This window comes from Meleagris gallopavo, chromosome 15, assembly GCF_000146605.3.
Source record: "Meleagris gallopavo isolate NT-WF06-2002-E0010 breed Aviagen turkey brand Nicholas breeding stock chromosome 15, Turkey_5.1, whole genome shotgun sequence".
Lineage (NCBI taxonomy): Eukaryota > Metazoa > Chordata > Aves > Galliformes > Phasianidae > Meleagris > Meleagris gallopavo.
The window spans coordinates 15,450,524-15,463,442 of NC_015025.2; the positions used below are offsets into that span (position 1 = coordinate 15,450,524).

General features: G+C 44.4%; 1 protein-coding gene across 1 annotated transcript; it reads right to left on the reverse strand.

Annotated features, from left to right (window-relative positions):
• Nucleotides 1-5,496: 5,496 nt before the first annotated feature.
• YIPF5 (Yip1 domain family member 5) lies at nt 5,497-12,913 on the reverse strand. Its single transcript, XM_010719227.3, has 5 exons — nt 12,745-12,913; nt 11,714-11,883; nt 10,346-10,491; nt 7,952-8,133; nt 5,497-7,473 (listed from the first exon to the last, which is right to left on the reverse strand). The coding sequence occupies exons 1-5, from the start codon at nt 12,846-12,848 to the stop codon at nt 7,311-7,313; spliced, it is 765 nt and encodes a 254-aa protein (XP_010717529.1). The 5' UTR covers nt 12,849-12,913; the 3' UTR covers nt 5,497-7,310.
• Nucleotides 12,914-12,919: the final 6 nt, after the last annotated feature.

Consider the following 12,919-nt stretch of genomic DNA (forward strand, 5'->3'; position numbering starts at 1 on the left):
GCAGCGGCTCCATCTGCGGTCAGAGGCTCTGCTCGGTGCCGTCGTTGCTCCAAGAGAGAAGGAGGAGCAAGTAGAGCCCATTTCTTACCATTGCCTGTAAGGCCCCAAATGATTTACTCCTGTCTACATTTGCATTACAGATATCTGTGCCTGTTTGGGCGGATCCCAAAGAAGATGAGTTAAAATACAGCCTGAGAGCAGAGAGAAGTATTGAGAAACCACAGATACGTGAATATAACAGTTAAAAATTTTACTGGCTCAGAAAACGATGCAGTTGCACAGCTGATAACAGCATTGATTAACAGCAAGAGATAACGATGCACTTTTGTTCTGGTTTTGTGTTCCCAGCAGAGCGGCGGTGCTGCTGTGGGGATGTGAGCTCAGCTCTGCCTGATGGGGTCACAGTGCAGTGCTGCACGTCTCTGTGCCTCAGTTTCCCCCTCTGTGGCACACAGGTGACAGTAAATCACCACGTTCCTTATCCACTGGGTTGGTTAAGATTGGCAAAGGGGGAAAATGTATTTTGTAGGGGAAGAAACTGAGCAGAGCAGCTGGATAGCTTTAATCCCTGAAGTCTCGCTGGCTCTCTGTGCTCCACCATGTGCTGCATCCACGGGTTGCTCTGTGCATGAAAGCCAACGCTTCTGCCAAGACGCACCCACCGGAGGCCTGCTGCCCTGCTCATCTCCCGGCTGAACGGAAACCTGATGGTAACAGAGAGAGGCTGCAGGGCCACGCTGGGTCGGGACATTGTCTTGTTGCTTTGGGTGAGGTTGGTGTGGGCTCCCACAGGAAGCCATCAGCACTGCTGGTTGTGGTTGGGAAGCAGCACAGAGTGCAGAAGGATCTGCACAGAGAGATCCGGGCGGCAGCACGCCAGGATGCGGAGCTCCGTGGGCACAGCCTTAGGGCTCCCTGCGCACCGCACTGCCCACTGCCCTCCCCGTGGCATTTGCACACAGCAGCTCCCCCGCTCCTTCGGTGGTTGTGCATTAATCAAAGGCTCTGAAACGGAAAGCAGGACCATAGCAACCAGCCTAACACAGCTGGGTGGTATCTAAACACTAAGCCCATGTACATTAGAGTGAAGTGAGTTGTTTGGGGGATTATACTTCAGGTTTCCATGGAAAAACCTCCCCTCAAACATACTCCCAGCTGAATTACTGTGTAAACCAGAGAGATGTTTCAGAGCTCCAGCATGATGTTTTAATGGGCACTGTCTGGCTGCTGCCGGCGCTTTACTATTTCAAAATTTAGTTTAGCTGTCTTTTCTCTGGGGTTCTGAATTCTGCCTATGTTTGCTTTCAGAAATAATGAAGGAACAAGAAATGGCCTCTGTGATTATTCATCATCTGCTGAGCAATCCAGAGCGAAAACAGGCAAACAAACACTCTGGAGGAAGGGGCTGGGAGAGCTGAATGTGAACACTTCAGAGCTACTTACAGCACGAAGCAGGAGCAGCTCTTCAGAAATGCTGCGCACGCAGAGCGGGCCCACTGTGCACACAAACAAATTAATCACAAGGAAACAGCAGAAAACTCCCTCCGAATTAATGAAGCAATTTAACATGGAGACTACGGAAGAAAGACAAGAGCTCCCGTTGTATTTCTGTAATGTCAGGTCTGTAATGTATGTTCCCTGTGCTCACGGTTAAAGGGCAACTCATGGCTATATGGGAAGATTGCCTTTGGGGACACATTCCCCCCTTCTGCAGGGCAGCAGCAGCTCACTGCTGTGATTAAAGCACCCAGGCCGTGCACAGGGAGGCACAGCTCTGCAGTGGTGAGGAAATGGACCACAGGACTTAAAATACGTACTTGGATCTCAAGTATTTAAAGCCCCTCAGGATTCCCAGCATATAAAGCTCCGCTGATTTCAGCTGGTGAGAATCACCAGGTCAGAAAACCTGGTTTTCTCACCAGAGCTGAGCTCCAGGGTAAGAATGAGGCATCGTGCTGCAGAATTACTGCATTTTTTGTACTAACATGATGCATATTTTTGTACGTACTCTACAATATTGCTAGGGTATTTTAATGACAAATAAGGAAATCCTTGTTTTTAAACGCATGATGTGAAGCCGTCTAGCCTGAATGTTTACATGCTACTTGAAATGGGACAATTCCTGAGCCCCTCCATGCTGCACCAGGGCTGGCATTGCAGGGAGCAGCAGCAGGGCTCCTGCAGGCTGTGCATACCACAAGGATTTACATACATGGAGAAAAGCCAAAAAAATAATCCCGACTGAACAGCACTCCTGACGCTCGTATTTAAACAACTGATTGCCAGGGAACGTATTTTTCCTCTCTCTCTTTTCCTGTGCTTTTCGTGGTCGTTTGGTAAATATATTAAGACCTGCTCTTTGCCTCATGCTAGAGCTGAGAACTTCTGCACCTTATTGCCTTTTGCAGTTCCCCAAATGAATCGCTGCACGTTTGCAGCAGGTCTTACTGAAGCGATAGAAGTTACACGCAGAAAACATCACCTCTTTCCCTCCATGTGTGTTTAAATGATGTCACACGTGGGGTGAGCCGCTCAGCAGCACCCTGGACGGCCAACGGCAGGACTGACTGCAGCGCTGACGGAGGCAGAGCTGCGCTGGCTGTCACACACAGGATATGCACATTTTCAGCTATGAGCTACAGATTCACTCCAGATCTGAAGCAAAAAGGATCTGAGGCAGAATTAGGCCTTTTGAGCCCCATTAAGGCTCAGGCAGAACATTACGATCTCCACATTATCACACAAGCTGATATCGTCTCATTGCTGCACATGCATTCCAAATTAACGGTGGTGCAAAGGAACGAAGATTCCAACGAGGTGGGCTGGCACCACTCAGCCACTTGGAATTACGGCCTCCCTGTCTCGTGTCAGTATGCATACTTAACTTCCAACACTAACGCTTCATCCGGGTATGACAGAGAAATGGCCGGAGATTAGGCAGTGAGAGGAGAAAGGCCTGTTCGATTAAACCACCCGTAATATTTAATGCAGATAACGTGATGTAAACTGTAACCAAATAAGGAAATAAACCGGCCTATTGCTTCGGAACCGATATCTCGGCTGTGTAAATGTAGGAATAAATAAATGCTTTTGATCTGAAAGATTCTGCAATCAGATGACCGTGGCGTTTCTGTGCTGCTCAATGGCGGTGCTGACGTGCAGAAGTGAATTCTCAGCCTGCAGATCAAACTGCCATCACAGGATGGCCCAGGACGTCCAGCTGAGATAAAAGGACCGAGTGTGAGGATTCCAGGGGAGTACGAGATGGGCAGAGATACTGAGAGCCAACTGCGGGTAATCAAGGAGATGTTCTTGGTTCTGAATCACCGCTGCTGGAATGAATCTGCACTCGGGGCACCACTTTCCCACATCAGATGATATTTGTACGTCCTTTCCCTTTCTTCAACTCTTAAGAACAATACAATTGTTGTGGCAATAATTACACGACTTCATTACTGTAGTGAGATTAGTGCCCGCAGCCCACACTGCTCACACTGGTGCTGCTTTGGCTGCTGAGGCTTCAGAAGGCATCGCAGGTGAAGCGGAGTTCAAATTGATCTCCATAAACTGGAGAAATGATGGGAACTGCTCTGAGGGAGTTCAGCAAAGCACACAATCCTGTTTCAAAGAAGTGCCAGTGCATACGAACAAGATGGGAAACCATCGGGCTCAGCAGCGTTTCTGCAGACGAAGGTTTGGGGATTGCAGGGATAGTCAGAGTCCTTTCAAGGAGAAGAATGACATGGGAAATGAGAATGAGTCCACTATTATGTAAGAGGCTGCTGCCAAAAGGAAGCAAATGAGCTGTCTGACACATCTATTGTGGAGAGCAGAGTAATAACAATGTGCATTAAAGGAAGGAAGAGGTAGGAAGAAACGAGCCTGACATCAGGGCCCATTTTCTGCTCACAAAGATAGCAGCAGGGCACTGAGGAGGTGTGCGGGCGGTTGTGTCACATCCCTGCAGCAGGACCTGCAGGAAGGCGGTGGGTCGGCAGCTCACTGAGCAGATTTGTGACCTTTCAAATAAACCAACGGGCTTTTGGTGGACTTTGGCTCAATGAACCCGTTGGAAAGCAGCAGCTGGGAAGTGAAAAAGTATTTCTGCTTTTGCACCAAATAGAGAAAATGAAGACTTCTACCACGAACGGGAGGTAGCAAAGATTTCCCGTTGCCACGAGGGCTACCCCGCACGCACACAGCTCTGCTCATTGCCCAGGCCAGGGCTGAAACGGAGCCCCGAAGAGCAGGGCAGACCTGATGCTGAGCTGTGCCAGCTGCCAGCCCTGCCTGCCAGCAAACCAGGCGCGTTGCTGCACAGCAGAGGTTTACGGGCCCACCCAGTGGAGCTGCTGGAAACAGCAAGGCCCAGTTCCAGTTAGCGCAGTCACTGCGCTCATCTCCTGCAGGAGCTGGAACTTTGCACAACAGAGTGGGTGCAGATGAGGAAAAAAAATTTTTAAAAAGAGTCGCCAGCACCCATACTTGAATTCTTTAAGCTGAATAACAGATGTCAAGAGAACGTAGAATGAAGCAGAGAAAGTCAAAACTTCTGTGAAACGAGGTGAGACTTTAAGGTTAGGCAGGGGGAGAGCGCCCAGCTTTATGAAGTTAAAAAAAGGCACTTCCACAAGGAAGAGAAGAGTTACAGCACACAATCTTGTCGTTCCATGTGATGGCAAGACTCAGTAGTCTGACACTCTGAAATGTAACTAACAGTGAAACAAGATTCAGGACAAATAATATCAGAGAAAAAAAAACAATAGAATTGATTGTGGATAGGCAATAAACAGGGCCAACGGAATCACATTAACTCCCTATCAGAAAGTTGGGATATTTAAGACCACCACATTAATGCTGTTTATGAAGCTGTGAATTAGCATTTGACATTTTGCTCCCAGCCTCTCCCACACCCAACAGCCCATGTGGAAATCAGGGCTAAGTTCTCCACCACGCGCTGAAGGACACGAAGCTCTCCTGAACCCATCAGGCCAATCCCAGTGCTCCAGCACAGCACGCAGTGCTCCAGCTGTCAGAGCAAGGCCCTGGGTGTATTTTCCAAACTCAGCAGTTGTACTGTTAGTGCTACACTGAAACAAGTGTTTTGATGTTTTCCACTGTGCACTAGGATGAATATTTGTTAAACTGTTTTTAATAACTTTTTCTGTCACAACACGAGGATACTACCTACAAAATCAGTGCAAGCTGTAAAGAAATGAACCATATCCATATATGTAAGGTAAGCCTCATCAGACAACACAAATAAAGCAGTGCGTGAGTATTAGAACCTGCTATGCACAAGAAAGTTTGTGAGCTTCTGCACTTACTAAAAACAAACTATTTAATTAGGTCTCATTTGTAAAGACAATCACTGTAACTTATCTGCAGCAGAACAGGACAGCATGCTCCACCAGGCAAGGCTCCTCGTTGGAAACAGTAACAACTCTGCACCAGGGCCGGCTCAAAGAACAGAACTAGAGAGCACAGACTAAAGCATTTCACTAAATAAATGCAACAATTTTATTTAGGATGATAATAACTCGTAATAAGGTAGCAAAGCAGAACATTATCTGGGTTCTTGAATTCAATTCCAGAAGAAAATTGAAGGTTTTTTTTCCTCTCATGTGCACAAGTTTTAAAATTCATTACCATAGCCAGCTATAGTAGAACAGCTCAGTGCATTGGTAACTGGTTCTTAATGGTTCTACACTCATTCAGTGCATCCCACAACTCCCAGTAACACAGGATAGAACAGCTCTGGCCAATAGAAGAGGATCTTGTCAGTAACTTCCAGCAGCACTAGGAAGGCATTTTTAGGAGAACACAAAGAATTGAGGGAAGAGCAAAGAACGATGCATGCTGAAGCACGCAAAGTGAGACCCTTGTCTCACTAAGATGAAGGCTCACTATGTAAGCAATGGCAGTTTTCCACCAAGCTTGCCTTTGAAGTAAGACCCATTTGCACACTGATTCAGCTCCAGGACCAACAAACAGAGCTCTGTACATAGCTGGCAGATGAATATGAGACAAATGCTATAAACTCCATGAAATGAAATCCCCTGGATTAAATTGCCAACAAAATAGTAATACTTCATGGGAGAGTCTTCATTTCTAGGGGGGTGACAACCACATCCCCTCCCTGTGAAAGGTTCAGTGTCTGCATCCCTTCCTTGCTTATTTTGGGAATTAACAAGAGCTGACGTGCAGACCAAGCACCTTTGCTTTCCCACTTCTCATACCTGTAATCTACTTTGTGATAACAGTTGTTTGCAAAAAGTCTCATGTTTCTAAAGTACAATCAAATATTTCTGGCTGAAGCAAATACCAAATCCACTGACTGAACATACTTTTAAATGTGATTTTGCTGCTATATGAAAGTTTATTTTAGTAACTGAAGTTCACTCAAAAATAAAGGTTGGGAGAAGCAAACACCATTTTCAAAATCTAAGGAAAATTTAATCAATGTTCCTTAAATTACTTTTACAGTAACAACAATACTGACAAGCGTTTTCGAAATGGTGTTTCTCTTGGTAGTACTTGAAGAGATTACTCTCTGTCTACTAATTTGTGCACCATTAGGAAAAAACCTCTAGCTGAAGTCTTCAGAAATTCAAGTTAACACATAGCTACTCAGACATCCAGGTGGATTCATATTTCAAGTGTGACAGAATTACAGAAACTTCTAATTTTTAAAGCATCTGTTTTCTAATTCATGATTTCAGTTTCTGACATCCTGAAATACTATCACATCAAATGAACACGTAACTGAGACTGAAGAACTTAAGAGTGTATTTGTTAAAATACAGGAAGTAATTGCATACGTTCCGTGCGCCTGGCAAGAGGAGAGAGAAACAGGTTCTTCGTTACTGCAGATTTCTTCAAAAAGAATGCCAGTCCCACACTGTCTGTGGCTCTGGTAACTTCTGCTAAGAAAAATCTTAGTGTGTTACCCTTCTCCCTCCCCTCTCCTTCACTCCCCCCAAAAAACCAAACTAGACCCCCCATCTCACATAAACAATCAAAAGTTACTTTTCTGAAGATATAGGAATGGGAAAAAAAATTACATTAACTTGATAAGCATGAACACTTATTAAAGCTATAGACACCTCAGGTCAATTGAGAACAGTATTCAAAGTTCTAAAAAAGTGAACACAAGACGTTTGTTTCCATTTTCCAGATGGTTTAAAACTGGTCTAAGTTTGTGATGTCCCCACTATACAGGTGCTTGCAACTGCTTCTGGTCCAATGAAATATCCCGAGTTGATGTCTTCAGTTTGGCCCACTGGAGTCCAAGGGTTTGGACAGTCTATTCAGAACACAGAAATGAGAGCAAAGACCCCATACAATAAAGCACAGGGGTATGCTACTAGAAGTTGCTGTCCTTCCATTGCTAAGGCAGAAATAAAGATTTTGGAAGCAGAAAAGCTGCACCAGCCAATGATCCCAGCTGTGAGGATAATTCCCATCACTCCCCTGTAAAGATAAAAATAAAATCAGAACTCGTTTATGACTTGTGCATATACTTACAGGAACTGCAGTTGGATCCAACACCTCTTAAAAGCTAAAACCTTCAAATTCACATCTCTCTCTTGATTTAAGACAAGTCACACTAATTTCCTTTTGTTTGAAAAATTCAATTTTGCATCTTAACTTACAATTAGCTTTTAGACTTAGTACCTACCAAGATTTATCAGATTCAAAGCAGATTGAAAACAATACTGTTATTTGACTCTGTGCATTTAAAAGCTGTTGACTGACTTACAAGCTGTATTCCCACCTTTCTTTTTTTCCACCTGAAGAGTGTCGACGCTTCTAATTTTACACTTACTACAAATTCCTGTCATATCCAAATTACAGGCACCTTCATCACTGAACATCAAGATCTCTTTTAAAAGCTGCCTTCATCTCACAGGAGAGGGCTCTACAAACAAGTTACACTTTATGTACTTACTGCAATGAAAATACAATGGCAAAAGTGGAGAGCAGGATCATAGGAAGAAGGCAGTATCCAAGGACACTGGCGACGCAGCCGAACGAGACGCCCGTCATGCTCATCAGGTTCAGGAGACAGAACATCCCTAAGCATCCAATTGCACTTATTCCATACACGTAGCCAAACTGAATTTTACCAGCCTGAAAGTCAAGCAGAGCAGTGCATGTTAATTACCAGGATAGGTAATGCCCCTCCCAAGAGGGGGAAAAAAAGGAAGAATGAACATTTACAGAACATCCTCATTTTCATCCCTCCAATCCCAACAGCCACACTGAAATTCAACATGCAGTATCTTCCAACAACCCAAATTGTGCACCTATGCACCCCAGGCATAGAAGCATGTTTATTCTAAGGTTACGTATTTCAGTAAGTAGACTTTCATCAAACTGCTATTCTCTGATCTGGGCTGCAAAAGCCTATGAGCTTTCAGCAACCAACTTGTTAGTATGGCTCTAAAGAGTTCTTGCAATAACAACCTTAGCAGAAGAAACATTTGAAGATTTAAGAAGTTTGGAACTCCTTTACAAATCCATTAAATTATTTGTCTGGGATTTGCAGTAGACTTTACAGCATTGCTGTACAATGCAAATCATAAATAAGCAGCGACCTCACCGCTCTGAGCGATCAACTTCTTGTGGGGGGGAGCACAGGGAGAGATGACAGCCTCCAGCCCTGCACAGACATGTGGGATCACCCCAAAGCTGTGCCAAATCAGGCTCAGATGTCAGGAGACAATTTCTCACTGTGAGGGTGGTACGACACTGACAGGCTTCTCAGAGGAGCAAATGCTGCCTCATGCCAGTCAGCGTTCAGGAGGAGTTTGAACAACGCCCTCAGAAATGTGCTTTAACTGCAGTTCCCTTCCAACTGAACTCCTCTACAAGAGTCCCCTAAGAGGCAGAAGCTGAGCTGCAAAGTACTGCATATGAAGAGCAGAATTAAGTTGTGTAGATTTTTTTAAAAAAAGAGTCAAAACCAGAGCTCTGCTTAACTTGCAAGTAAGTTATTTTGTAACACACGTGCATCCCATGGCTATATTTGCTTTTCCAACCATATGATCTTAGTAGCAGAACACCACAATTCCAGCCCTGCAGAAAAACAGGGCCACAAGGAGTGCAGTGCTCCCCTGGTGCACAGCTCCTATGCCTGCCTGCCTCCCCCAGTACAGCACCTACAGCTCAGCTCCCCCCTCCCTCAAGTGCTACAAAACCTGCTTTAATCCTTTCTTTTTCCCAGCCTATATTTGCTTTCTCTCACTACACTCTAACATTCTTACTCAGTATTTCCACTTAAAACTCAGATAAAAATAACACTGTCAGGGCTCAAAACACCACACAGGAAAAAGTGATAATTTCTCAGTAAGAGCACATTCAAAGTTACCTATTATGAACACATTCATTAATTCTGCTGTCCCAGTTGCCATAAATGAAGTTAGGTATAAAAGTAGGCTTACGCTGCCCTTGGTGCCAAAGCACTGCACTGCAAAGTGCATCTTCAGAAAAAAATAAATGCAAACTGATGAAAAATACTGAGGCTTCCTAAGACAAGGATTCTGCCTCCTGTTACTCTGTCATTTAATAGTTGACACTTGAGTCGTTAAACCACCATCTAATTTCAATGAAGCTCAATTAAAAAGAAGGCTTAATCACATGCTAACTTATTAAGAAGTATAAACTATTTGAAAGCAGATTTACTGTAAAAAGTGTTTTAAGATTGGCTATTTATACCAGCAGACAAACCAAACGTATCAACTGTAACAGCATTGGTGAAATCCCACCTCATGAGCCTCCTCAAACCTGGAGGAACAGAGTAGAAACAATGAATAAAGCATCAAAGACAGGGAAACAGAACAGAGGCCTCAAGCATGAATCACGAGTGCTAGAAAAAAAAAGAATATTCAAATATTGAATGAGCACATTTTCCCAATTCCTGATCAGAACCAGGTGCTTCAAAAAGACAACACATGGCTGTGAAAGTAAAACAGCTCAATCTCCCAACATGTAAAGTCTGAGAACATGGGTCACACGTCTGTTCTGTGACAAAAGGACCCATATTCCTCAAAACAAAGCATAAAGAGAGATATGCATTCCAGTTAAATCAGCATCATGCAGAAAGCAAGCTCTAAAAGCTTCATTTGAACCCTGCAGAAGAAAAAGAATAATTAACTTATTAACTCCAACGAGCACTGTACTAAGCCCAGCTCCTCTTCCACTGAGCTAGAAACTCTCACCCAGGATGCATCCACCAGTCTAAGGAGTCACTTCCAACAAGGCCACACGTGATTTGGCTTTTTCCCCCACTGTCTCCAGGCACAAAAGCATAAATAGCAACACGAGGCAGTTAGGGTCTTACCAGTAACAATGTGGCTCCGAAAGCTAGACAGAAGACCATTGGTCCAGCCAGGTCAGTCTCATTCATGATGCTGCCATCCGCTACTTTTAATGGGTGCAGAACTGTTAGTGTCTTCTGCCAGATGTGGTCAAAATTGATCCCCAATTCTACAAGTTACATGAAAAGAATTACGCATGTACATTTCCTCCCCTTCCCCCCTTTGTTTTGCTGTCACTTTTTCCTGCCACTCCACTCCAAAGTCGTCCCCAGGAATTATCCTACAGGAACACCTTTCCTTCAGCTGCTGAGAATGCTGCTTCTACAGATCCCAGGTCTCAAATGCTCTGCAGTGACAAGCTGACTTCTAGAGAACCAGATAAGAGCACAGAAGCAGGGTTCTGTGTCAGACCAAAGTTCAGTTAGCCCAGTATATCGCTGTCCTTGTACGTGGCCTAAAGCACATGCACACAAAAATATCAGAACACAATATGCAGATTGCTCCAACAGTCCCCAGGTTTCCAGTGATCGGTGGCTCAAAGATTTCTAATTCTAAGTACTTTCTCTATACTTAGCTCCTCTTTCACAAACCAGCCATCCTACCAGTGAATCCACTCAAAAAAAACAGTCACCTCTTTTAACACTGATGTCTCATGACACACATTTTACAGCTCCATGCAGCTGGAAATGATTTCGAGTCTCCATCCACACGATTCCATCACAGTTGCACACGCAAACCTAGTTATGAATGCAGTGATCGTCTGCTCACCTTGGGCCCTGAGAAGCATCTACATAAACAAATGCACTTCACGAATAATATACGCAAGGCCAGATGAGTGGAAGAAAAACACAACAACTCCAAATCAGCAACTGAAAGAGCTCCTTCAGTTATTGGGTAATTAACAGTGATGCATCCATCCAGGCACTCACTACGTATCCATTCTGGCATTTGGCAGTCTGTATTCTGGACAGAATTTCTGCAATGTTTAGCACTTGCCTTCAGCAATGAAAGCCTGCAGTTCTAACCACAGAATCAACTGAAACTAACAGCATCAATTTGTTTCCATACAAAGCAGACAATTTTAAGTATTTTTTAATTTGCAATAGAAAAAAATTAGCATTTTATTGTGTTGTACAAAATACATTTAATTTATCCTGGCTTCCACAGAACAGCTAGTATAAATAAAGCATAATGCTACAACTCTGTCTAGAAATTCACATAAGAATATGCCTTCTGTATACTGAAATACAATTAAATAAGAAAAGATGACGGAAACATCCACTCAACTGCTCACTTTCAAAAACAGCATCTGCACCCTACTACTCAAATCACTCAAACTGGGGACCAGGTGGAAGGAGTTCTGCATTTTGGCTATAAAGCACAAGTTATACCTTCTAACAGAGGAGGCTCATCCTCAAAATTACTTCCATAGAACGACTGTGCTGAAGTTGGAGTATATGTCTGCGTTGGCTGGTAAATCTGCCCTGTGTAAGGCTGCTGCTGCATCATCTCGGGAGGGACAAATCCACTCTGTTGAGAGTACTCGTAGCCTCCATACTGCCTATAAAGAATTACATCAGATCATGGATAGATAAAGAATTTGATTTGAAGCACCTCCATGCAAAAATCAAAGCTCATGCACAGTAAGCAAACAGTCCTGCCCATTTTTTGCTTTAGTTACCTTCTACAATCCCTCCTCAGATCTGCTGAGCATTTTGCTGCTTTCTTCCACCGAAGCCCTTACAAACAGTACTGATCAGCTAAAGACGACACGCTGCTACCAGCTAAACAAGTAACTACTGCTGCATGTGCTAGCATTCTTTCTGCTTTCAAGTCATAGGCCTGCACAATCAAGAATTACTATTGCAGCACATAAGAATAGGAAAACTGTCAGAAACTAATTAATGTGTACCTTAATCACTACTGACATCTCATTTGATGCCATCATCAGCTCACGCTATCACTTCTGCCCGCCTCTAAAGTTAAAGGAATTAAAGACAAAAAGTAAGGTGAAATTAAAAGCCCCGTTTCCTTCCACTGCCGCATCACGAGCGTCAGCATTACAGCACAGAGGAAGGAGTTACTGAATGGAAGTTAAACACTTCCTACCTCCAGGATATGATACGGGAGAAAAACGACTTTCCAGTTTCTGTTTCACATCTTCTCAGCGATTCACTAAGTCAATTTATGCTGCCTTTGGAATACTCTCCTTGTAGATTTCACGCACATAAAAATATATATTGCCGTATGCTTTTTTAATTAAAGAATAGCCTCCTTAGAGCCACGTCCCGTCCCTAAGCAAACACCGACTGCGTGACACAAAGACTTCAACGCGCCTCCGCAACGCGTCCCGAGCCGCAGAAAGGACGGGAAGCACCACGTACGAACAGATGACCACAAAAAGGCCCCGCAGCCCCGCTACCTGCCGTAGGGCCTCCCGCCGCCGTACTCGTAGGGCTGGGCCTGCTCGTCGATGCTGTAGCTGGTCTGGAAGAACTCCGTGTTGAAGCTGTCGAACCCGGACATCGCCGCCAGCCGCGGGGCGCTCGGCCCGGGGGACCCGCGGATCTCCACAAGTGCAGCCGGCCTCGGAGCGC